This window comes from Phocoena sinus, chromosome 15 (assembly GCF_008692025.1).
Source record: "Phocoena sinus isolate mPhoSin1 chromosome 15, mPhoSin1.pri, whole genome shotgun sequence".
NCBI lineage: Eukaryota > Metazoa > Chordata > Mammalia > Artiodactyla > Phocoenidae > Phocoena > Phocoena sinus.
The window spans coordinates 16109423-16135556 of NC_045777.1; the positions used below are offsets into that span (position 1 = coordinate 16109423).

At 46.6% G+C, this 26134-nt stretch overlaps 1 protein-coding gene across 2 annotated transcripts; it reads right to left on the bottom strand.

Annotated features, from left to right (window-relative positions):
• Positions 1-1931: 1931 nt before the first annotated feature.
• Positions 1932-15588, bottom strand: R3HDML (R3H domain containing like). Of its 2 annotated transcripts, XM_032607201.1 has the most exons (6): positions 15416-15540; positions 11586-11890; positions 8513-8631; positions 8280-8412; positions 7023-7138; positions 1932-3343 (listed from the first exon to the last, which is right to left on the bottom strand). In XM_032607201.1, exons 2-6 carry the CDS (start codon positions 11841-11843, stop codon positions 3244-3246), a joined length of 726 nt encoding a protein of 241 aa, XP_032463092.1. In that variant the 5' UTR covers positions 11844-11890; positions 15416-15540; the 3' UTR covers positions 1932-3243. The 2 variants fall into 2 exon arrangements, 1 of the variants encoding a protein (XP_032463092.1); XR_004345996.1 differs by lacking the exon at positions 11586-11890 and having other exon boundaries at positions 15416-15588.
• Between the last annotated feature and the right edge of the window lie 10546 nt (positions 15589-26134).

Consider the following 26134-nt stretch of genomic DNA (forward strand, 5'->3'; position numbering starts at 1 on the left):
TTCTCCAGTTGCAGCGAGCAGGGGCTACTCTTCGTTGCGGTGTGCAGGCTTCTCGTTGTGGTGGCTTCTCTTGTTGCGGAGCAAGGGCTCTAGGCGTGCAGGTTTCAGTAGTTGTGGCATGCGGGCTCAGTAGTTGTGGCTCACAGGCTCTAGAGCACAGGCTCAGTAGTTGTGGTGCACGGGCTTAGTTGCTCCATGGTATGTGGGATCTTCCTGGACCAGGGATCAAACCCGTGTCCCCTGCATTGGCAGGCGGATTCTTAACCACTGTGCAACCAGGGAATCCCAATATTGAACTTTTAAAATAGCTATCTACACTAGCGCCAGATGCTGTTCCAAGTGCTTTCCATGTATTCATTCAATTAATGTTTTGAAGGACTAATGAGGCAGATGTGATTAGTGTCCCCATTTATAGGTGAGACTGAGGCACTAAGATCTCGACTTACGCAAGCACACTTGGCCACTGAGTTAAATTTGTGCCGAGGCAGTCTGGCTCTAGAGTCCATGCTCTTAACCCTCTTGGTTGGTGAATGTATGAGCAAATGAGAAATCAGATGGGACGGGGGGATGAAGTTCTTCAAAACACATAAAATATTACATAAGTTTGAAAGCTGTTTCAGATTTCTTGCAGCAAAAGTTTCCTGGTGGACTTTCCTGGTGGCACAGTGGTTAAGAATCTGCCTGTCAATGCAGGGGACACGGGTTCGAGCCCTGGTCCGGGAAGATGCTGGGAGCAACTAAGTCCATGCGCCACAACTACTGAGCCTGTGTGCCACAACTACTGAAGCCCGTGCACCTAGAGCCCGTGCTCCACAACTAGAGAAGCCACCGCAGTGAGAAGCCCGTACACCGCAACGAAGAGTAGCCCCTGCTCGCCTCAACTACAGAAAGCCATGCACAGCAATGAAGACCCATGCAGCCAAAAAAAAAAAAATTCCCGACTTCAGTTGGAACAGCAGCTTAACCAAGCCAGGAAACTACCTGAGTCCTCGTCCCCAGGTCTGCAGGGTCCAAGGCACGGCAAACACAAGCCTCCCCACCTGGCTCATTTCTCCTTGACCTGGGCTCTTCTCAGAGACAGTTTCGGAAATGGGGGAAACTGGGAGGTCATCTGGAATTCCCAATGGCACTTTTTGCTTCATCGTCTCTACCGTTGTCCAATCCCTGGGTTTCTCCCTTCTTAGATGAGAGGCAGGAGAGTGAACGGGTTATGACATTGGGCATTGGAGTCATACAGAGCATATTTAAACCCAGCTTCTATGGCCTCAGTTTTTATGTCTGTAAAATGGGGATGGGATCAGTACCTATCACCTAAGATAGCAGTGATAATTCAATGAGATTAAGAGTGTGCTCAGCAGCTCGTAAATGTCAGTGGTCATTATTCTCGTCATCCTGATACTCAGGACACAGGAAGGTAACGTGGGACCCTCAAAACAGCACAGGCATTGAGGCTGGATGGAGCTGAAATCAGATCCCATGTCTGCTCCTCACTAGCTATGTGACCCTATACATGCCATTGAATCCAGAGGGTCACATGCCACTTAAATTTCCTGAACACTTTGGGAATTTTACATAGGGTTGGCAAGCCGTTTCCCACCCCCACCCCCCCCCCACCGCCCCGTCCAATATAAGTACGTTAATAATTTTTTAGGAAATCTAACATTTATTATCACCATTGTGTAATAAATGAAAGGACATTTTAATACCCCCCCCCAAAAAAATGCAGGCGGGATATAATCTAAGAATAATGAACTCAGAACAGCGTCCTTGTTTTTATTTCACTACCGGGCACTTCTGCTAAGCCTCATTTTTCTTAGTTGTAAAAATGGAGTGATAATACAGACACATGCACGTGTGATCTAGCTGACGTACCTGGTGCAAAGGAGGGGCTGAGGGGCTGTTAGCCCCTCCCCTGGCCTTCCTCTTGAGCTGGCTTCCCCTCACTCCATCTCCCCTACTCCATTTCCCTCTCTCCTCTTTTGACCCTCCTGAGAGCTGAGACAGGGACCAGAAAAAGCCATTGCACAGGATCTCAAAGGACTTTATTGAGGGCGAAGGGAGGTGGTGTTGATATGCACAAGACATAGCGCAGGTGGGAATGACCAAGAGGGAAGAAAGCCCACTCCGTTGACAATGTAGGGACTCTGGGGGAAGGGGGCCTGTTTTCCATCCAGGTCTTTGAATGGAGCTCTCTCCAGCCAGGCAGGGAGTGGGCCTCAGCTGGAGGGCAAGGTCTGAGAGAGATTTTACTATCTCTAAAGACAAAAGGACTTCTGTGTGTTGATAACTGGGTGGGGTGGGGTGGGGAGAGGGGAAGTGGTTTCTGGGAATGAGAATGAGATTCCATGGGAGAAATAAGGAGGGTGAGAGAAAGAGAGACAAGTAGGTGAAAGAGAGACACCAAGGCAGAGAGAGTGACAGGAAGAAAAAAAATGCTGAAAGAGGGTGTTCCCTCAGGCCAGCTTTGGCTTTAGCCTCTCAGTTCTGACATTCAGAGAGGTGTCTGGAACAGCCTGAGGGGATTGTCAGAGCCTGAGCTTAAACCTGGGGGCTTTCGTGGACAAGGACAAGCCGTGCAGCTCTCAGTAAGTCACACCCCTTCACTAAGCCTCAGTATGCCCATCCGAAAAAGGGGTACCTGGACCCTGCGGTGGCTCCAGTAACATACACTGTGGATGGGGTGTCCATATGCTAATTTCAGTTATTTTTTAAAAGCTTGGAGCTGAAATGGTCCCATCTTAGAGAGGGAGACCACACAGGTCCTCAAAGGCTGCCCAGAAGCTGGTTGGGTATTATTGGATGAATGAAGGTAGGTTTCAGGATAAAGATTATTTAATAAATACCTTTTATGGGATGGACAAAGGCTTGTGGATTTGAGGCCTGAGAGTCACAAAACTGCTGTCACTTCTCCTTCCAGCCCTGGCTCTGGGAGAACTGAGTCAATTAAAGATGGAGGCCTCTTTCCCGGAGGCCGGAGGAAAAAAAAAGATGTAACAGGCAAGAAGGAAGGCAAGCAGTTGTTTTCTTCCGGCACATGCTGGACATTTAGGAAATGGAATCAGCAGGGAAAATTCAGACTGGTGAAGTAAGCCCAACTCATGTCCTTTAAAAAAAAAGTCGAAAAAAAAAAAAATCGCTTGACCCGGTCTTTGGGAAGGGACTCTTGGAGGGTCAGGCTCAGCTGGAGCCCTGCCAGAGACCAGGGAAAATTCAGAACCACAGGAGCCTGTTGGATTTGAGCCCCTAGAAGCACATGTTGCTGTTGCAGCTGCCTTGGTAGCTGGGAGGGCAGGCAGAACATGGCCTCCCCTTCTTGTATGGCGCCTCGCCGATCCAGTTGCCCCTGGAAGAGAAGAGGTCCCAGGGAGGCGGGGTCGGGGGACAGTTACATGGAGCCACCTTCACAGAGGTTTCCAAATCTCAGCACTGCCACTGTCTGGCCCTGTGACCAAGTCACACCTGCAAGCCTCAGTGTCTTCATCTGTAAAACCAATAGAAGACTTCCCTCCCACACAGGGATGCAGCAGCAGATCAAATAATGGAGCTATGTGCGCATGCCTCTAGCACCTCACCTGGCAGATAAGTGACTCCCCAGGACGTGCTGATTTTCTTATTCCTTCCACCCCACCCTCACCTCCCAGCACAAACACCCCCCTCCCCTCCCCAATGGGCAGATCTGAGTTCTGGTCCTGGATTCTGCCACCTGCCAGTTGGTGACAGAATAAGCGACCTCATTTCTTGAGCCTTGATTTTGTCCTCTGAATAAAATAAATAAATGAAATGGTGCCCATAAAAATTATGTGAAAACACTTTGTAACTTATAAGGTGGTATGCAAATGAGAACTAGAATAATTAGATACTGAGTATAATTCCCTCATGGGGGACATGCCCATGAAGCCTCTTTGTGGCCACTGCTGTACATTTATTTCTTCAATGGCCTTATCCCAAATCCATCCTACCTGCTCCGGAGTTAGTCCTCTCAATGAACCACAGCCTTTAGGGAGGAGGAGGGTAGAGAGCCATTGCTTTAAGGTTACAAATTTTCTCTTTGGAGTGATGAAAACATTTTGGAAATAGTGATTAATGCCACTGAGTTGTATACTTAAAAATGGTTAAAATGGCAAATTTTGTGTTACATATATTTTACCACGATTGAAAAAATGAATAACGTAATATACCCAAAACCCACTGAGTTGTACACTTCAAATGGGTAAGTTATATGGTATGTAAATTATATCTCAGTAAAGCTGTTTAAAAAAAGAGAACAAACCTTCATCGTAATCATTCTCCTGCTCAAGAACTTTTAGTGGCTCCCCATTGCCTGTGCAGGGGTTGGCAATGTAAAGGAACAGAGAGTAAATATTTTAGGCTTTGGAGGCCAAATGTCTTTATTGCATGAAAGCAGCCCTAGACGGTACGTAAACAAATATCGTAGCTGTGTTTCAATAAAACTTTATTTATGAAAATAGGCAGGAGGCCAGATTTGGGCTGTGGGCTGTAGTTTGCTGGCCCCTAGCTTATGAATCACGTCTACAGCTTTCAGTCAGGCCTTCCAGACCTGCTTATGAATCACGTCTACAGCTTTCAGTCAGGCCTTCCAGACTGCTCTAGCAGCAAGTGGATCCAGCTTACACACCTCATCTTTCCACAACTCGCTTCTCCATCCCAGCCCACAGACTTCTCTTTTCCCCCCCTCTTTGTCTTCTCAAAGCCTAAAATCACTCCCCCAGTTCTTGCTAAGAGCTACCTAATAATCTCACCACTGGCCTGTAGTGTTAGCTACCTTTCAAGTCCCAGTGCCTTATTTTCTCATACAATAAACAAAACACTCCTTGTGGACAGAAATGGAATCTTTTTCCTCCAAAAGTGATTGTTGAATGACTGTAAGTAAAGTCAGCCAAAGTGCTTAGGAAAGTACGCATTTCTGGTTTCATATGGGTTCATTCATTCATTCATTCAACAAACACTTCCAGAACATCTAGTGGGAATCAGGACTTGTGCCAGATGCTGTGAGTCCACCATTTTCAAAAGGTGTTCCCGGAGTGAAAACATATGCATGTTTGTAAGTACATAAAAGATCTCCAGAAGGTTATGCAAGAAACTTACAGAGGGGAAGTGTGGGCAGGGGAGGGAGACAACATTCTGTGTTTACCTGTTTTCATACCCACTGAATTTTATAGCATGTACATCAGTATAAAATGTAATAAAATTTTAAACAATAATAAATAAATGTATCAAACGCTACCAGTTTTTCCAACAGGAGAAAAAAAAGGTGTTCCTGGAAGTTTGGGGGCAGGGAACGTGGGTGGTGGAGACACCAGGGGTGATGGAATAAAAGTCATTCTTTTTTTGTTTAATTTAACCACTTAGAAAAGAGTTCTGCTTAAAAGAACAAAGGTTTGAAATCACTGTAGTAAAAGGATACCAAAATGAATCAGGTCTATTTCCTGCCCTCAAAGAGTTTATAACCTAGTTATAATCCTGGCCACTATTTATTTAACATGTACTATGGGCAACTATGTACCAAGATCCTCTGTGAGCCAGGTAGCATTAGCCCTATTTTAAAAGAGGAGACTGAGATCCAAGGAGATGAAATGACTTATCCAAAGTCCTCAGTGTGTACACGGTAGAGCTGAGAACCAAACCCAGGTCTAGTAATAAGAGTAAGAACCAACATGTATTCCAAAATTATTATGAGCCTGGGGACATTACCTGGGTCAGCTCACTTAATTCTCTCAACAATTCTATAAGTAGAAAGCATTTTACTCCCATTTTGTAGATGAAAAACAGGCATGGAGAAGTTGAATCACAAATCTGAACTCTGACAGTCTTGACTCCAGAGCCTAAAAATCTCAACAACTATATGGTTAATAGTCAATGTTTCAAAAATTCAATATGTCAGCAAACAAATTGGAACAGTTCCTTAAGCTCTGTGTGTTGGAATTTGCTTTGTTGCATTTTTCCATATCTGATAAAGCTGGGCTGCATTATGACACTTTGTCAATAGATGTCTCCATCTAACAAATATCTTGACTTGAGAATCTGAGTTTGGGCTACCAATAACTTCCAGAACATCAGGATAGTACAGTAGATAGAATATGAAATCAAAAGACTTGTGTTTCAAACAGCTCTGCTACTTATTGGCTTTGTGACTTTTGGTAAATTACTTAACCTCTCTGATCCTCAATGTCTTAATCTGTAAAAAGGGTAAATATTTTCCCAGTGTCCTTCCCTTTTTCCTTCTTTCTCTCTTTCATCTCTTCAATGAGATAATAAGGGAAAAGTGTATTGTAAATGATCAAGAGCTACACGAGAGCAAAAGGCAGTTATGACTATGTGATCTTGAAACTCTGGATATCACGTTTACTTAGAATTTGTTCCCATTTGTGTATGAGAGTCTGTAATCTGTTTTGTATGAGAATCTGTTGCAAGTTTGTATACTATACATTGGATGGGAACTCCCATCCCCCTTTCTCTGTGTTTCCAGGAGACTAGCATATGAAGACCACTCTTGACCTCTCTCCCACCAAGCTGACTGGAGAGTCTGGAAAAAGCAGTTGAGCATGTTCATTGCATCCTTCCTTTCTTTCCTATGGGACCTGCCTGCCTGTAGGGAGCATGTATTCTTGGTTGCTCTATTTCTTGTGGGACGCTTACAGGGGCTGGCACTGCACTTAGAAGAGGCCTATGGTTGGCCAATGTTGCCTGTCAATGGATACGAAGGTCTAATTCAACAGTGAGATATTTGCAAGCCCACTTGGCTGGCAGACCTAAGCCACACTCTCCACTGCTGGCTTCATCAGGGACACTGCTTATGCACCTGCCTTGGTCCACCGTCTATCTCCCAATCGATTCTGAAACTTGGGTAAAGAAAAAGGATTCTTGATTGACTCTAAAACCTGGTGTTCAGGTTATTTAGAACGGAGGAAAGCAGGGTGTCCTGTATGTGTTCCATTTCTGAGAATCCTGCCCACTCCACCTCAGGGTCCACCCTCCTGCCCCAGAGCCCCCTCTGCACTCACTTAATGGCGTAGTTGCAGACCAGGTACACAGCCTGGTGCCAGGTGCTGCCCAAGACATGGATGCTGCCACAGGTGTGGATGGCACAGCCCAGCCGATTGGAAGATGCCCACACCATCTGAGGAGGGACAAAGACAAAGGAGGCTGTGAGAAGGACTTGGGGCTGAAACGTTCTTGGGCTTGCTCTGTCAGGGTGGATGCATTAGATAAGGTTTTCCTGGGGGAGACACGTGTCTCACGGTGAGGGGACTAGAGGCATATTGTACTATAATGTTTCTCAAAATTTGTTCCACTATAACCAACAGTAAAGAATACAGTTATATATTGTAACCCAGTGTACCAACACACACACACACATACACACACACATACACACACCCTTACCCCTCCTCAATTTGAACAAAAGTTTTACGAACCAATATTTAATCTTATCATACAGAATGATATATGCTAATATGTTCTATACCTTTCAATTAGATTTCTTTCTTTCTTTTTTTTTCCCCCTAGTGACCAATGTTTGAAAATCATTGTCATGTTGGAAGTTAAAACACAAACTTTGGAGTTAAACAGCCTTGGATCAGAATCTCAATATCACTAGCTGTGTGACTTTGACCAAGTCACTTAACCACTCTGTGCCTGGTTTCTCCTTTGGTAAAATGGAGGTAATAATATTTCAGGGATGTCAGGAAGGACATTTGGTTTAGGCCTCACATTTCCTAGGGGGTCTCAAATTTCAGTTTTTGACATTTACTGCAAATGAGTCACAGAGAGCTTGGCAGGCCTGAAAGCAGACATTTTTCCTACCGTTGGAAACTTCTGGTCCTATTTCTTGCAACAATATACTGCATTGTATTTTTATGTATAATAAGTGGTAACAACTTCAATATTAGCACTCAAAATATACTACAATCTTTTGTAATCTTATTTGGCGTTTCTTTTTTTAAGACACAGGAGCCTTAGAAAATAAAAAAATACTAGAAAATGTTTGGACCTATTGAGATCAAAGTCAGTCTTGAACTGGTCAGACCACACATCTCCATTTTGGGGTCAAACAATATGGTCTGCCGACCTAAGACCCTCAAAACAAGATCCAGTTCAGCTCAATTCAATGTACTCACAGCTTTCCAGGAACAGGCTTGTTATGAAAAAGGAAGTCTGTTAAGGGCCTCTGTTTTATTTCTAATTGCTGTCCCACCACATTCGCTTTCTTCTAAGAGGATTTGTTCTCTCATCAGCCCTACATCCCAACAAAGGTGTACCTGGGTATAGTGAGAGCACACAGGGCCACTGCAGCGCCAGGGGCAGCGCGGGGTACAGTCCTTAGGGGCCGGAAACAAGTAATGCCGCTTCTCCTCAGACCAAGACTTCACGAGATCCACCACAGAGTGGTACCTGCAGAGGCGGAGAAGATAGAAGAAAAGTCACTCTGCCATCAGCGTGCTCAGTGACCTTGTTGAGTGATGGAGTGAAGGAAGGGCAGAGGTTCACTCACCGGCCAGAATGGATGGAGAGGTTCTGGCCCACGTATCTCAACAGCTGTGAGGGCCCGTGGGCCCAAATGCACTGGGTGGCCCAGGCTTCAGCGGACCTGGCCAGCCGCTCGTCCCAGACCTGGGAAAAAGAAAGGTCATGAAATTCCCCGGGGGAACAAACACCATCATTTCAACAGTGTCTAGAGATGCACGTATACATGGTACGTTGACTCCCCATCTCCTTTGGAACCCTGCAACAAATCCACTTGATAAGTTAGAACACTGCGGTTCAGAGAAGGCCTACGACTTCAAGGTCAACGGCAAGTCCATACCAGAGCCGAGATCCACAACTAGGTCTCTGACTCCTAGTCCAATGCCCTTTTTCCTTCACTGGACTTCAAGCTTGGGGCTCTCTGCTCCGAGCGGGGTCCCAGGGTATTGGCCTAGGAGTTCCCAGCAGTCCCTAGAAGTGACTCAGCCCAGAGTGGTGGGAAGAGAATGGATTTTTAATTTTATTTATTATATTCTTTTCAATGTGTTTATTTTTTTTTTTTTAAAGATTTAATTTTATTTATTTTTGGCTGCATTGGGTCTTTGTTGCTGCGTGCGAGCTTTCTATAGTTGCATCGAGTGGGAGCTACTCTTCCTTGCAGTGCACGGGCTTCTCATTGCGGTGGCTTCTCTTGTTGCGGAGCACGGGCTCTAGGCGCGTGGACTTCAGTAGTTGTGGCGCTCGGGCTCAGTAGTTGTGGTCCACGAGATTAGTTGCTCCGCGGCATGTGGGATCTTAGTCCCCAGACCAGGGCTCGAACCCGTGTCCCTGCATTGGCAGGGAAGTCCCCAATATGTTTATTTAAACATTAAAATTTTTTAATTCAAAAGGTTCTTTTTTTAATAGTGAAAACATGAACAAATTTAATATGTAAGATGTTTGAAGGAGGAAAAGTGGAGAGTCTTTCATCCCCATCCTACACTAGTCCCTCCAGCCACCCTGACCCTGGAGGCAACTGTCACTGTGAGTTTCTTGTGTCCTGTTCCAGAAATATTCTACACCTGTAAGTATATTATATATGCACGTATATATTTATATATGTAATTATATATCTTATATGGTATATACATGAAATAATTATATATTACATACATACAATAATTATATATATATGAATTTTTTTGACAAATGGCAAGACTCCAGACATTCTATTTGGCCCCTAGCTCTTTTCACTTAACCAGATGGGTTACCTTAATGATGATTCCACATCAGTACATAGAGAATACCGTCCTCATCCTTCGTAACAGCTTCTTAATTTTCCAATCTCTGAATGCTCCAACTTTTATAACTTGAAAACGCATCACTTCAAAAAAATATACTAGTTCCCTTCCACTCTGACTTCCTGGGATTCTGAGATATTATTCTTTTATTCGGTTCATCTGTTCATTCAGCAAATATTGAACAAGGACTCACAGTCTAACAAGGAAATGAGATGTGTTAAACAATCATTACAGTTGGCGGGTGTGAGAATGTGAAACGGGACCCGGTCTTTCTTGGAGCCAGAGGAGGGAAAGGGCTCATTAAGCAAGGGATGTTTAGCCAGATACTGGTCCTGTGGGCTGACGATAGCTAATGAAGCAATGGGGATCCCCAAAGAGGGGTCCAGACATCTGCCCAGAGATGTTGGACTCATCCATTTTTAGGGAAAGCAGAGGAATGTTTCCTTCGTGCCACAAAGGGGTGAACTGAGGTAGGGGCATGCAAACATCAAACCCACACTCACTGACACTCCTCGGGCCCCTAGTGAGCTGTCTAGCTCTCTCTGTCCTACAAAGCATGCAATAATTAAACACCTGTTGTGGGGAGGGCCTCGCACACAGGCTGGTGCTCAATAAATGTGTCATTGTTTGAAAACTAGAAGGCCTTCTACATGCCAGTCACCGTGTCAATCAATGGATGAGTCAGTTAATGAGCAAATAAATGGCTCCCCCGCCGCTAGCTGCCTGCCATTTGGGCTCCTATCCCCGCCCCTCCCAACACCTAATTGCGACCTGATGTCCTATTACACGTAAATTTCGTGGTTGATCTTTGTTTTCTATCATCCCCACTAAAATGGAAGCTCTGTGAGAGACGGGACCTTGTCCACCCTGTTCTCGGCAGCGTCCACGAGGCTTAGCGTGGTGCCTGGCTCCAAGCAGGAGCTGGTACGTAAGTGAGTGGACACGCTGCAAAGGTATAAACATTTGCAGGCTGTTGAGGGAGTAGGTATTTGTCTTAGAGGGGGCAGGCCAACAATCCCTTTGCCTAAAGAAATCTGCGGCTGGATTGGAAGCCTATCTCTCCAGGCTGGTTTGGGACAATGGTCCTGGGGGAGGGGCTGCGATAAAGAGAAAGGTTCCCTCCTCCCCTCCGGAGTCTGGCTTGTGGGGGGCTGGGGTGAGAGCCCCCCACCCTGCCTCTTTGAAGGAAGACATCCCAGCTGCCTCTGCTGGTCAGCTGCTGTTTCTCCTCAGCCTGAGACCCACCCCCCCACTCCCACCCCAGGTACCAGACCCCATCTCTCCAAATTCTACCTCCACAGGCTTGCTGAGGACAGTTTGGGTGTGTCCATCAAACCCCTGGGGCAAAGAGACAATGGCAGGGAAACTCCAGCCACCCGCCCCCTGCGGCTCCCTGGCTGGAAGCCAGAATTCTTGGAAAAGGTATTGTGTTAGTTAAGACAGCTTTAGCAGCTGGCAGACCTGGGATGCAATCCCACCTGGGTGACCTTCAGCAAACTAATTCTCTGCATCTTGATTTCTTTATTTGGAAAATGGAGATAATTCCCACCTTGAAGGAAGAGGGTTACACATAAGTGCCTGGCGCACAGGAGATGCTCCATAAGTCACAGTCCTCTGCTCCTGCCTGCAGAAAGGACTTATATAACCACCTTAGTTTTCTCATCTGTAAAATGGGCAGACGAATTCCTGCCCATTCCACAGGGCCCAGATGCCCAGATACTAGCTAGTGAGGCCAGGCTCGTGAATGGTCCAGTCTTTCCAGGGCACACTAAGTGGACTGGCGTTTGCTGGGGGAGGCACTGGGAGGGCATGGGAACTCACCATATACTCCATGTTGGCGGCAGGTGGGTGCACACTGGCCCGGATGTGGTTGTGATAATCCAATAAGGCACTCATGTCCCGGGCAGAGATGTGGCGCTTCCGCCGGTACCGGGGCACTCCCAGGCCAGTCAGGGGTCGCACAGCTGTGCCCTCGGTCTGGGCCAGTGCCAGGGTGGCATTGGGCATCAAGGTGTTCATTGTCTGGCCTGCCCAGAAGAGCAGGCCTGCCAGGCCCACGGTGCCAGGCAGCAGGGGCATAGCTGGCTGGAAGGGTCACACGTCTGGCCTTGTGCAGTCAGAGCCGGCTGCCTGGAGGGGGTGGTCATGAGGGCACAAAACCCTGAGTGCTCTCCAGCATTACCACCCCAGAGGACGCTATCTACTGGGAACTTGGCAAAGACCTCCTGACTCGGCTCTCGTCCAGGGGCGCAACACCCCATTCTTCCCACCCCAGTGGACTAAGTGGATGGGGCAATGGGAAGAAATGCCCAGATAGTGGCTAAATCTGGACCAGGCCCTGGGGTGAGATGACGCTGCCACTTCAAAGCCAGGGTTTTGTTCCACCAGCCCAGGAGGCAGACCCCAGTCCTCCCCAGCATGGACACCCTCTTCACCAATCTTACTGGAAGTGGGCTCCGTTGGTGCCCTCAGAGGGGCAGCGCCCACCTTTCCCAAGGTACAGTGCAGGGCGCTCTTGTCCCTGGGTTGCTGCAATTTCGGGATTGAGAGCAAGACAGAAAGGAGCAGAAAGAAAGTAAAATGAGAAACAGAAAAGAAAATGAGGGAGAAGAAAAGGTGATTGACAAAAAGAGATACAGAGAAAAGGCATGGAAGAAAGAAAAAGGTAGATACAAGAGAGAATGAGAGACAATGACGGGGGCAAAAAGAGAAAAAACATGGGAGAGACAGAAAGAGAGGTAAAACGAGAGAAAGGGGAAAAACAGAACAGAAAAAAATGGAGAGAAAAGAGAAGAGAGCCAGAGAGAGGCATCTGGAGATGAGGCACCAGGCTCTCCAGGGGCGCGTACCCAGGATGGGCAGCCCAGGCGGGTGGCAGGAGGCGGCTGAGGAGGCAGAGAACCGCTGCAGACACCCTGGCCCGCCTGGCAGCACAGCGACTTTAAAGGTCCCCCAGGAGGTGATGGCATCTGACGTTCCAGCTCCACAGCCCCCTCCCCTTCCAGCCGGGCCAGACTTGGCCAGGAGGCTCCGCCTGCCGGTCTGTGGGCTTTTCTCTCCCGCCCTCTCTCCTCTGCTGTTCCACCTGGAATGCGCAGGGCTGGGGCTGAACCGCTGGTCAGGACCGGGATGCAGTCATGGCAGGGATTCCAGGACAAAATACCACCTCCCCTCCGGAGACCCCAGATCCAGAGGCTACTCTCTGCCTTCCAGACCCCAACATATTACGGCCATCTTGCACCCAGAGAGTATTTTCTGACTGTTTTCCCCACAAAGCCCTCCAGCCCCAGAGTTGGCAGTTTTCGTATGGCCTCATCTAATGAGCCTGGCTGAGCTTGACACACGTGCTCAGCCAACCCTCAGAAGCAGATACGATCGCTCTCCATTTTACAGATGAAGAACTGGTCCCCAAAGAGGTGAAGGAGCAGCCCAAAGTCAAGCCAGCCCGTCTGCAGTGGAGCCAGGATTCAAATCCAAGTCTGACCCCAGGGTCCTGCTAGTATGTAAAAAGGACGGCATTTCTCTAACCAAACCAAATTTAGATGCATAGGGAAAAAAACCCTATGGGAATATTCCCCGCGATGCCACTCAAACAGCACCACGCAGCCTAATTAATTAAGCCCATGGATCTGGGTTCGAATCTCCATTATTTTGTTTTTGGGGTTTTTTTTTTTGTTGTTCTTTTTTAAAAAATGCTTTTTAAAATTTCTTTTTATGCTCACTAACTGGGTGTCCTTGGGCAGATTACTTAACCATTTGTACCCTATCTGTAAACTGGGAGAAGTAATGGTACCTACCTTATAGCACTGGTGCCGGGATTAGATGAACTCACATTGGTGGAGCACTGAGTGTTGCTCTTTAAGTGTGTGCGCACACGCACGTGCTTGTGTGTACATGTGTACTTATGAGAGTGTGTTTGTTATAGGTGTGCAAGCACACGTGGACATACACATAAACATGAGGGCTCGTGTGTCACATGTAGGCGTACAGATACATACATGACCATGCAGATGCCTGTACCTGTGTGTACTCACACGAGTATGCATGTGCTTGTATGTTATAAGTGTGCAAGCACACACGTGCAAGGGCATGCTTATGATGGTTTCTATGTCACATGCATGTGTGCATAGATACATGCATGAACATGCAGGGGTGTGTGTGTGTGTGTGTGTGTGTGTGTGTGTGTGTGTGTGTGTGTTGACAGAGCCCCTTTGGTCTCTGAATTGCTGTACTTCGGTGTTGAGAGTTTCATTTTCTCTTCTCTGATTACTTGTATTCTCCACAAATAACAAGTGACGCTTTTGCGATGGGAATGGACAGATTTACAAGAAAGATGTTACATAAAAAAAACCCAAAGTTGAAGCATTGTAATCCTTCAGCCTCCTCTTCAGAGACCTTGGAGAATTCCCAGGCAGACCCCAGTCTCCGGGTGCCAAGCAGAGCCCTGGCCCAGGTGGCGATGCAGGGCTGGGGGCTGGGACTGGGCTACTGCTGTGGGGTCCTCCCCAGACACATGGAACTCCTGCCTCAGGCAGCTGCCCGACCTCAGCCTTGGTGGCCCAGACAGTGCCTGCTGCCAAAGCACACACCTTCACGCTGGAGCAGCTTCCCCCGGCCCAGGCTGACTGCTGGATGCTGGGAAAGTGGGGCAGACAGAGGCAGTGGGGGCTGGGAACTGCTGACCCTGACCTCTACACAGCTTTCTCATCACGCCAGAAGGACAAAGAGGCACCGGCTCCAATCTAGCCCTTCTCTGCCTCCAGTATGCTGGGCGTCCTGGGGCAAGTCCCTATCCTTCTCTGGGCCATTGAAGTAACTGGACTGAGGGCTTTTCTGCCTGTGGTGGGCTGGGATCCACGACCTACCAGAGGGAGCTCTGCAGCCCAGAGGAGGCAGAAACAAACGGCTTTGGCACTAACGACCCAGGAGCGTCCCGATGATGCCCCGCTTTCTCAGAACACTTCGTACGGACCTCTCCCATGTCCCCGGCACTTGCAATGGTCCAGAGCATTACATCCATGACTCACTTGGTCCTCACAGCTGCCTGTGAGGCCGCAATCCCGCCCGTGGACAGATGGGGACACAGAGCCTCAGTGATTTGTCCTAGGGCCTGGAGTTTGTCTGGTAAATAGGGTTCTGGCAGTGAACACTCTCGCCCACTTACAGCATGCACACGCATCCACCGTGCACACACCACACACACATGTACACACTCACACACGCATACCCTCCTCCCACGAATCACAGAGACAGCTGCTTCCTAGCCCCTCAGATCCTTTCTGATAGATGCCCTCAGGTGCCCTTGCATAAATATACAGAAACCCACCCTTTACACATTTAATCTTATTAACATATATAAGCTGTATTTGTTCTTATCTCGGTGCTCTGAACCGTTTCAGGCACTTTACCTGGAATGAGGCCATTCAATCTTCAGAACAACACCATCAGGTCGGTACTATCATTGTCATCATAACCATTTTTCTATACTTGAGGAAACAGGCACACAGAGGTGAGTTGTTGGCCGCAGTGGGTGGCAGAAGTGGGGTGGGCCAAGCTGGTCCCATTGCCTCTCCACAGAGACAGACAGACAGACAGCTGAGGAAGGCACAGCCTCACAGTCCAACCACATATACAAAATCACCATCTCTTACCCCATGCGTTCACACATCCAGGGAAACCCAGAAAATCGCACTGGTGGCAAACACACAGCGACACCCCTGGCCGCTCCACCAGGTAGGACCTTCCCTGCTGTCCTCTTTGACTAAGCCTGTTCCCAGGTTCACTTCGGCAGGCTGCCTGTGGATAAAAATGTTAGGGGTGGAGGCGGGAAATAATCTGGGATGGCCCAGATTAATGCCCTGGGCTGGGATCTCATTTCGGGGTAAGAACTTTTCTCACCCCTGGAGAATCTCACACTGGATTCAGCTATTGCTTCATCCTTACCTCTACTGGAATTCTCTCTGGTCTTGGGCAAGTGAAGAGGAAATTCTTCTAGATAGCAGTAATATTTGAGGCAGTATATCTCAGTGACTAACACTGCTGGCTTTGGATCCAGACAGCCTAGGTTCATGGCTTACTAGCTGTGTGACCGTGAGCAAGTTACTTAACCTTTCTGTGCCTTGTTTTCTCATCTATAAAATAGGGCTGCCTCGTGGCATTGTTTTGAGGATTCAGTGAATTAATACACTTAACACAAAGCCTGAGTAAGCAGTCAATAAATGTTAGTTATAATAATAGCTAAAAATAATGACAATAACAATAGCAGTTAACATTTATTTAGCACATACTATGTGCCAGGCACTAAATATTGTAAGGGTATGATCTCATATAAGTTTTGCTCCAGTTTTATGGATTAGGTATCAGGATCTCCATTCAACAGATGAGGAAGTGGAAACTCAGAGAGGTTAAGTACCTCACCCAAGTTCCCACAGCTAGTTCCAGTGGAAACTGGATTCCAATGCCAGGTCTCTGATTCTTATCCCAGTATTCTTTTCACCCAGTAAAGTTGCTTTTAAGAACAACCTGTGCTGTTCTTATCAGAACAGCACAGGGAATATAGCCAATATTTTATAATAACTATAAATGGAGTATAACCTTTATAAATTGCGAATCACTATATTGTACACCTGTAACTTATATAATATTGTACATCAAATATAATTTAAAAAGAGAGATTAAAAAAAAAGAAGAAACTGTGGGGCAGGAGCCTGGTGCTTGAGCAAGGAGGCTGAGAAAGTTGGAAGGCCCGTAGAGATCTTCAGGGTCACCCCTTCATTTGCCAGTTGAGAAAGAGGTTCAGAGTGGGTGAGTGACTTGTCCAAGGTCAAACAGCAACTGGCAGACTCAGAACTGCAACCCAGATCTATGTCACTCCAAATACAAACAAGGGAGTGAAGGAGCTGGAGGGAGGAGTACACATGTGAAAAATAATAGTGGTGATCCAGACTCTTCAAAGCTCTTCAGGACTTCTCTGGTGGTGCAGTGGTTAAGAATCCGCCTGCCAATGCAGGGGACACGGGTTCGAGCCCTGGTCCAGGAAGATCCCACATGCCGCGGCGCAACTAAGCCTGTGTTCCACAACTACTGAGCCTGTGTTCTAGAGCCCGCAAGCCACAACTACTGAACCCGCATGCCACAACTACTGAAGCCTGCGTGCCTAGAGCCCGTGCTTCGCAACAAGAGAAGCCACCGCAATGAGAAGCCCGCGCACCGCAACGAAGAGTAGCCCCCGCTCACCGCAACTAGAGAAAGCCCGCGAGCAGCAACGAAGACCCAATGCAGCCCAAAATAAATAAACGTATTAAAAAAACCAAAAAAAAAAAAAAAAACTCTTCAGTCAAATGCTCCAGACCCTTCCAAAACATAATGGAGGAGGAAATCAGTAGAGACTCAAAAGATATACATTTTTTATATATGGGCAAATTTTTTTATGGACTTGACTGTTTAGAGATGCACACTTGGGTGATAAAACTAAAAAGAGACACAGAAATACTATAAAAGTCAAGCTGTGATTGGGGTGGAACATTTAAGGGGCTTCTATTTCTTGATCTAACTGGTGGTTACAAGTGGTTTGCCTTATTGGGTCCCACGTTTGTTTTATGTGACTTTCTGTATTTATGCTTTATTTTGCAATAAGAAGGCTTTTAAAAAAATAACAGCTGTGGTAATTTATACCGTCGTACCTTCCATCTGTTACCACCATAACCCTGCATGAGGATTTTAACCTTCTTTCAACAGTTAAGGATGTGAGGTTCAAAAAAGGAGGCAACTTCCTCACAGTCACCCAGCAAATAACTCTCGGAGCCAGCCCTGCGGTTGGTGTGTCTCTGCAGCACTGCAGTGGCTGGGCTGCGGGTGGTGAGTGGTTCCTGATCCAGCAATGGGGAGTTGGAGAGATCTCACAACAGATTCAGAGACACCGACTCCTCGGAAGATAAATAAAGCACACCCAGAAGCACTTTTGAGCTCCCAGGTCTGACTCCTGCTCTCTCTGCATCCAATAAGCCATGTCACCTCTTTGGCAGGTTACCCAGAAGGAGGCAGGATGGTCTAGTAGTGGGCAAGGACCAGAGCTATGGCATTGGACCCTGCTCTGGGTGACCCAAGGCAAGTCGTGAGCCCTCCCTGAGCCTCAGTTTCCTCATCTGTATAATGGGAACAATAAACAGGCGCTACATTATGTGGCTGTTATGATAAATTCAGTGAGATATGGGAAGTGTCAGCACACAAAGCAGGTTTGTTTAGTGTTAGCTACTAACCTCCCCAAGCAAACACTGTGTGACTCCATTGACAAGGTACTCAGGAGCAGGCAAAACTAATTTACAGTGGTGAAAGTCAGAGCAGTGGCTACTTTGAGGGGTGCTGACTGAGGGAGGGGCATGAGGAAGTTCTAACTGAGGGTGCTGTATCTTTTATATTTTGATCCAAGTGGTGATTACATGGGTGCATGTATATAAAAATTCATCTAGCTGTACACTTAAGATTTGGGCACTTTAAGTTATACCTTAATAAAAATTTAGAGTTATAGATGGTTTTAAAAGTCTTGGTTTAATTTAAAAGAGTTCTTTCAACAAGTATCAAATTAAAGTCTTACATAAGAAAAAACACACACGCCAACAGAAATATCCCATTTTTTGTCTCCCTGACACACACTTTCTACCCAATACACATAAATATTCTCCCCAGTACACCCACTAAAACCCCCAACACTGTACACACATAGCCAAAGACCCCAACGTCAACACAAACAGAAGTCACAGCCCAATAGAGCAGACATGACTGCACTCCCACTCAACCCACAGCACCTCCATCTATAAATATAGATGCTCTTCCACTCTGGGTGCGTGGAAACATACCTTACATGCAAACACACAGAGGCACACATAAACCAAACCCATAAACCAAACTGACTTGGGGAGATTCGTGAATCTTGGCCCACCACTTCCTCACCATAGGACCTAGGGCATGTCATGTACTTTCTCTGAGCCTCAGTTTCCTGATCTGTGAAATGAGCCCAATAAGATCTTCTCACACGAAATGAAATAAAATAAAAAAGAAGACCATGAGCAGACAAGCTTATTGAGGGAAGGAGCTGTGTGACTGGTCTCTGTAACCTCGATGACTCACATCATGTCATTATTAGTAAACTTGCATGTGTTGTCAATTCTCACCAGATTAATCTTAGATTTGATACAATCCCAAAGAAAATTCCAGCCAAGTTTTTAGAGGAAATTGGCAAGCTGATTCTAACCTTCATGTGGGAGAGCCATGGCCCAAGAATTTTCAAGATACTCCATTAGTCACAGTATTAGTAATATGTGATGATTAAGCAGAAAACAGAACAATGGAGGGAGGGTGAAGCTGGGACATAGGGGAGAGTCGAGAGGGACGGCAGTACACGGAGAGGGGACAGCATGGGCAAAGGCTCTGAGGCTGGAGGGCATTTGATTCATTTGCAGAACTGAGAAATGACAGGTTAGGGAAGACTAGAAGGGACAGAAGTGTAAGAGGTGGTCCAGAGATGGGAGCAGAGGTGCGCAGAAACCATTTTTGCAGCCTGGAGGCCTTGAATGCCACACCAGCTACAGAGCTGGTGAGGACCTCAGATTCTCCTTTGCTTTGCCCTGTGCCCAGTCCTGTTGCCCTACTGGGGGTAGGGGATGGCAGATGGGAGGGAGCAAGGAAAGTAGACCATGGCTGAGCCCTTCAGGGAGATGAAAGCGCCTCACCCCAGGGTGACCTCCTAGGAGCTGATTTCCCATGGACCCCCAGAACCCCAAAACCAGAGGGATGTTCCTGAGGGGTCCCTCTCCGTCCTCTGCCCCCCAGTAAGCATTCTGACCCAGGGAGCCCCTCATCCTCCTGGGTGTCAGAGAGGACTAGCCCCCTTCCAAAAAGGCCAGGTGAAGGGGAGTACCTGGAGGGTGGGGCTGACCCGGTGCGCTTAACCCCGAGGGGGCGCCCGGTGCTCCTGTGACCTGGCCCAGCCATCCGGGCCCAAGGCCGCCCGGGGTCAAGGCCGTACCCTCCGGGGCCGGCGGCCCGAGGACTGGGAAATCCACCTCTCCGTCCAGCCCGGACAGCAGCAAGGCCAGGTGTGGCCACGGAATTTGCTGTGTCGCCGGTCTGCGCAGCTGGAGCGGAAAAGCCTCAGCGTCAGCGCCCCATCTTCGCCACCGTTCAGGCCCCGCATTCCTGCCCCGGGCGCCAAGTGAGGGCTGGCGGCCACATCCAGAGGCCCAACCCGAAGAATTCGACAGGGCGGGGGGCGGCTAGGGACCCGTGGACCCTCTGGAAATCCTCACTGCTCGGAGGCATGAGAACTGAGCCAGACGTCCCATCTGTTCAGTGGGGATGGTGACACTAGGCCTTGTCTATTTCGTAAGCTATGAGCCGCCAAAGATTAGCATCTTTATTCTAGAGGTGATCATCTATTGTGTGCCTACTGTGTGCCTGATACCCGGCAAATAATGTTTCCCTTACTTGTCTGGGCAACAAAGCTGGCCGGGTACCATTCTCATTTTTCAGGGGAGAGAGAAATGACTAGTTATACAGGCAATAAACTCTGAGTTTAGAGTTGAACCCATATCTGTCCTGACTGTATTCTTCACCAACATACTACATGACCTCTACACCCTGTCAACTGTAAACTTTGCAGAGCGTTGTGACTAGGTGGCTGTTATTCAGCAGGCAGGTGAGGTCAGACCTGGGAGGGCAGTATGGGCCAGTGATTAAGGTTTTTGCCCCTGGGGTACACCGACCCTAGTTTGAATCCAAGCTCTGCTGGATTGCTAGCTGTGTGACCTTGGCTAAGTTTCTTAGCCTCTCTGTGCCTCAGCGTTTCCATCTGTAGACTGGAGTGATCACAGTACCTACCTGTGTGGTTGTTGTGAGAAGCAAGAGAGTCAAGTACAGTAAAGCACTTAGCACAGTGCCTGGCACCTGGTGAAGGCTCAGTATGTTATAAATCAATGCTACTTCCATAAAAAAACAAAAACAAACAAAACAACTAGCTAAATGTTTAAACTAGAAAAAGAAAATTCATGTTTAACTCTGGTTTAAGAATAGGGGCATTAAATTATTATGTAGGTGCATCTGGATTCTGTGTTATGCTTTGGTGAGAAAGACTGCAAAAACAAAAACAACTTGCTCTTCCCAGAACCTAGACATTTTATTCACAGTTTGGTGTTCCTTTTTTAAAAAAAATACCATTTCTTAAATTGTGAAATATAACAAATGTACAAGATTTATAAAATACAAATTATAGTTTAATGAATTTTTTTTTTTTTTGCGGTACGCGGGCCTCTCACCGCTGTGGCCTCTCCCGTTGTGGAGCACAGGCTCCGGACGCGCAGGCTCAGCGGCCATGGCTCACGGCCCAGCCACTCCGCGGCATGTGAGCTCCTCCCTGAACCGGGGCACAAACCCGTGTCCCCTGCATCAGCAGGCGGACTCTCAACCACGGCGCCACCAGGGAAGCCCCTAACGAATATTTTTAAAGCAAACATCTCTGTGACTATCCCAGATAAAGAACACTGCCTAACACCTGCAAAACCCTCTGATCCCATGCCCTCTAAACCCTATCAACTGTTAGGGTTAGAGTTACCCTCTGTCCTACAGGTAACTGCTGTACTGACACTGGGGTATTCATTTCCTTGCTTTTTTCTTCTTCTAACTTTACCAATGCTCGTTCGGGGAAAAAAAAAAAAAAAAGCCAGCCCCCTCCTTCCAAGCCTCAGCCCTGTGACTGCTTCAGAGAGGAGGGTCTGGGGTTTGTAGCACTCAGTGGCCAGAGGAGAAAGCAGGAAGGTACTCGGGGTCCCTGGCCCCTCCTGCCACTCTCCCTGTGGCCTGAAGATGAGCAAAGCCAAATCCCTGCCCTGCTGCACCAGCCCTTCTGACCCTGTACCCAAATGGGCCCAGAGGATGGGCAGCCTGGGCTTGTGTGTGCTGGGGGCACAGCCAGTGGATATAACCCCCTCCCAGTTTGGCAGGCGGGCAGCCTGGCCTCTGGCAGCTGCTGGCTTTGCTCTGTTGCCTCACCCTAGGGAGTGGCTAGCCATCCCCTCCGGCCGGCAAGAGAGGTGGCCAGAGGTTCAGAATGGGGGAGGCATGGCAGAGGGGAGCTCAGAGAGAAGGAATTTGTGCTGGAGATGAATACTTCTGCTCTCTGGCTAGGAAATGTGGCCAAAGAGGGCTGCCTGCTGGGAGGATTATTGGGCTGCGACGGCCCTTCCCGCCAAAGCGGGAATGAATTATTTCATGCACACCAGCCAACAAAAAAGCACCTGCTGGTTGCCTTTCCTGGAATGACTGCTTCCCACTGTTCCTCTGGCCACCCTCTAGCCAGTCCTTCCAATCTCAGCTTAGACAGAAATCATCTCTTTCCACGAACTCTTCTCTGACCCTTCCTGATCCTACGGGGTCCTCTTCTCATGGCCCCATACATCTTCTCCTTAACCCGTTATCATTCTACCGCGGCATCTTGCAAGGCCTTATGGACCAGAAACCCCTTTCACAGCGATTTAAAATCTTGGGAACCCCTTACTAGTAAAAAAAAATTTTTTTAATTCCATAATTATTATTTTCTGCTCTTTCTCTTCTGTTTATAAGGAAGCAATTTAAATTTTAAAATCATTTTCTTTCATCAGCATATTAATAATTATTCTTTTTTTTTTTTTTTTTTTTTTTTTTGGCGGAATGCGGGGTCTCTCACTGTTGTGGCCTCTTCTGTTGCGGAGCACAGGGTCTGGACGTGCAGGCTCAGCGGCCATGGCTCACGGGCCCAGCCGCTCCGCGACATGTAGGATCTTCCCGGACCGGGGCACGAACCCGTGTCCCCTGCATCGGCACGCAGACTCTCAACCATTGCGCCACCAGGGAAGCCCTATTCTTTAATTTATTTAACAAAATAAATATTTTTTGAATGTCTAGTAGGCACCAGATATGGTTCTAACGCTTGGGATTCCTTAGCGAACAAAACAGGCAATGTTCCCTATCCTCTAGAGCTGATATTCAAGTAAGGGAGACAGAAAATAAACAAATAAGTACATATGTTTTTTTTTTTTTTTTTTTTTTTTTTTTTTTTTTTTTTTATGCGTTACGCGGGCCTCTCACTGTTGTGGCCTCTCCCGTTGCGGAGGACAGGCTCCGGACGCGCAGGCTCAGCGGCCATGGCTCACGGGCCCAGCCGCTCCGCGGCATGTGGGATCTTCCCAGACCGGGGGCACGAACCCGTGTCCCCTGCATCGGCAGGCGGACTCTCAACCACTGCGCCACCAGGGAAGCCCAGTACATATGTTTTTAAAAGAATCTTTGATGATACTCCTAATCCATAAAGGCCTTCTGCTTTTTGCATTTAATCAAGTGATACAGGCCAATTGACCCTCAAAACAGACCAAGATCACTGTCAAAATAAAGATCTCTTTTCCAGTGGAAACACTCACATTTTTTTTGGTATTCTACCCTAGTAGAATTTTTTTTTAAACATCTTTATTGGAGTATAATTGCTTTACAATGGTGTGTTAAGTTCTGCTGTATAACAAAGTGAATCAGCTATACATATACAAACATCCCCATATCTCCTCCCTCTTGCGTCTCCCTCTCACCCTCCCTATCCCACCCCTCTAGGTGGACACAAAGCACCGAGCTGATCTCCCTGTGCCATGCGGCTGCTTCCCACTAGCTATCTATTTACATTTGGAAGTGTATATATGTCCATGCCACTCTCTCACTTCGTCCCAGCTTACCCTTCCCCCTCCCTGTGTCCTCAAGTCCATTCTCTATGTCTGCATCTTTATTCCTGTCCTGCCCCTAGGTTCTTCAGAACCATTTTTTTTCTTTTTTTTTTTAGATTCCATATATATGTGTTAACATACGGTATTTCTTTTTCTCTTTCTGACTCACTTCACTCTGTATGACAGTCTCTAGGTCCATCCACCTCGCTACAAATAATTCAATTTCGTTTCTTTTTATGGCTGAGTAATATTCCATTGTATATATGTGCCACATCTTCTTTATCCATTCGTCTGTCGATGGACACTTAGGTTGCTTCCATGTCCTGGTTATTGTAAATAGAGCTGCAATGAACATTGTGGTACATGACTCTTTTTGAATTATGGTTTTCTCAGGGTATATGCCCAGTAGTGGGATTGTACCCCAGCAGAATTTAATCTTATGGATCAGTGGTATTATAATGTAATATGGTTATAAAGAAGAAAAATTATTTACAAGAAGGCAGTCAAAGCTTACATTTCCTTTTATTTAATCTTTAGTTTACATATATTCATATATTCATGTTCAACCTGGCCGAAGCCCAACTGTAGCCTCAGATGATTTCCAGGCAACCATTCACAAATTTAGTGAGTTTACATTTTTCAAAGAACTGAAACTGCCATAAAAATAAAAGACAAGTGATTTTCAAAAAATTCAAAAAGCAGAGTGTTTATTTGTCCAAGAGAGACTCAGACTTCAAGATAAATTCTATCATCTCCAAACTGTTGCAACAAAAGTAACATACAGGGCTTCCCTGGTGGCGCAGTGGTTGAGGGTCTGCCTGCCGATGCAGGGGACGCGGGTTCGTGCCCCGGTCCGGGAGGATCCCACGTGCCGCGGAGCGGCTGGGCCCGTGAGCCGTGGCCGTTGAGCCTGCGCGTCTGGAGCCTGTGCTCTGCAATGGGAGGGGCCGCAGCGGTGAGAGGCCCGCGTACCGCAAAAAAAAAAAAAAAAAAAAAAGTAACATCCATGTGGAATTTGCTTATGAAAATATACTTAGCATTCAACAAGAAAATGCTACTTTTTTGTAGCAGACATATTTTTGCTTCTAGTTCTCCATTTGTGTAATAAACATGAAGCCATGTGCTTATAAAACCTGACCCTAAGAAACCTAAAATATAAAATTCTGAGCAAAGGTCACAGTTATGATAATCTGATTAAAAATTTTTAACCTCATGAGATGGATCTGTAGAGATCTAGTTGACAAGTGCTTCACAGTATCAAACTTTTCTTTTTATGGAGAGCTGCAAACTGACTCTGCTTTTGGATGAATCTGACTCACCCATATTTCAAACTAACATTTTAAACTTCCATGTCTAATTCTGTTGTTCCCTCTTCATTTACTCCTGGAGATATTTCTTAACAAGAAATTCATCTGCTCCTTGGTTATTCGTGGTTCAATTCCCATAGGAGTGGCAGGAAAAATGCTTGATTCTTTCCCTTTATTTACTAGTTGTCAAAATGATGAGTTGATTTCTCCAAAGGTAGCCATTAGTTTAAGTACATTATGAACGTCTGGATTTAAACATATGTGTGTATTTCCATCCATTGCAGTTAATACTCTTATTGAGGCTCAAACTGTCCCATCTTTGGCCTGTGAGCCTTTCTGATTGGCTTCTGTGTCCTCCTGAAATGACCTTAGCAGTGTTTGATAGCTTATGGTTTCCTTGCTTTCTGGTTTGACAAGATGGCCTGGCCTCATCTTGCCTCAAGCCTGAAAAATGGTGTGTGTGTGTGTGTGTGTGTGTGTGTGTGTGTGTTTTCTCTTCTTTCTGGCCGCACGGCTTGTGGGATGTCAGTTCCCCAACCAGGGGTTGAAGCCAGGCCATGGGAGTGAAAGCCTGGAATCCTAACCACTAGGCCACCAGGAAAATCCCCAAAATGGTGTTTATAAACAGCAATAAATCTACGGTTATTAAGGAAACTCATCTATCCAAAACACCGGAGGTCTTAACATCTAGCCCAATGCTTGGTGCATAGCAAATTATTAATAAGTGTTGGTTGGCTGAATAAATTAATGATGATCACCTTCACTAGATTTTAACTTGCTGGAAGTGAGAGGCCATATAATTCGAACAAGTATTTGTTGAATAAATAAATGAAGGAATGAAACCCAACAAATTAGGCGATACCACTGAAGTCTCAGGCAGGACAGAGCCTTGATATTTGTAGTCTTCTAGCACCCTCTGGTGGGGAAGGGCAGGTCATGGTTCTCCAATGCCTTCAAATCTAGTGAAGTGTTTTTCAAACTACAGGTCCCCACCCCTTAGTGAGTTGTAAAATCAATTCAATGGGTCATGACCAGCATGTTTAAAAAATTGAATTTATAATTGAATAGAAATTATTAGAATGCCTCACACATAGTAGAGGCAAACTCTGTCATGAACTGTCATGAAGCTATATTTATAGCTATACCTATATATTTATTAGCATATATATTCACTTATGAATGAATATATATATTTATATATATATATACAATATATATATTTATATACATATTTATATGTGTACTGGATCACAACCAGTGATTTGTTGATACATGTTTAACAACTATCTCTCTAGGGGAAAATGTATAAGTATGTATGTACATAAGT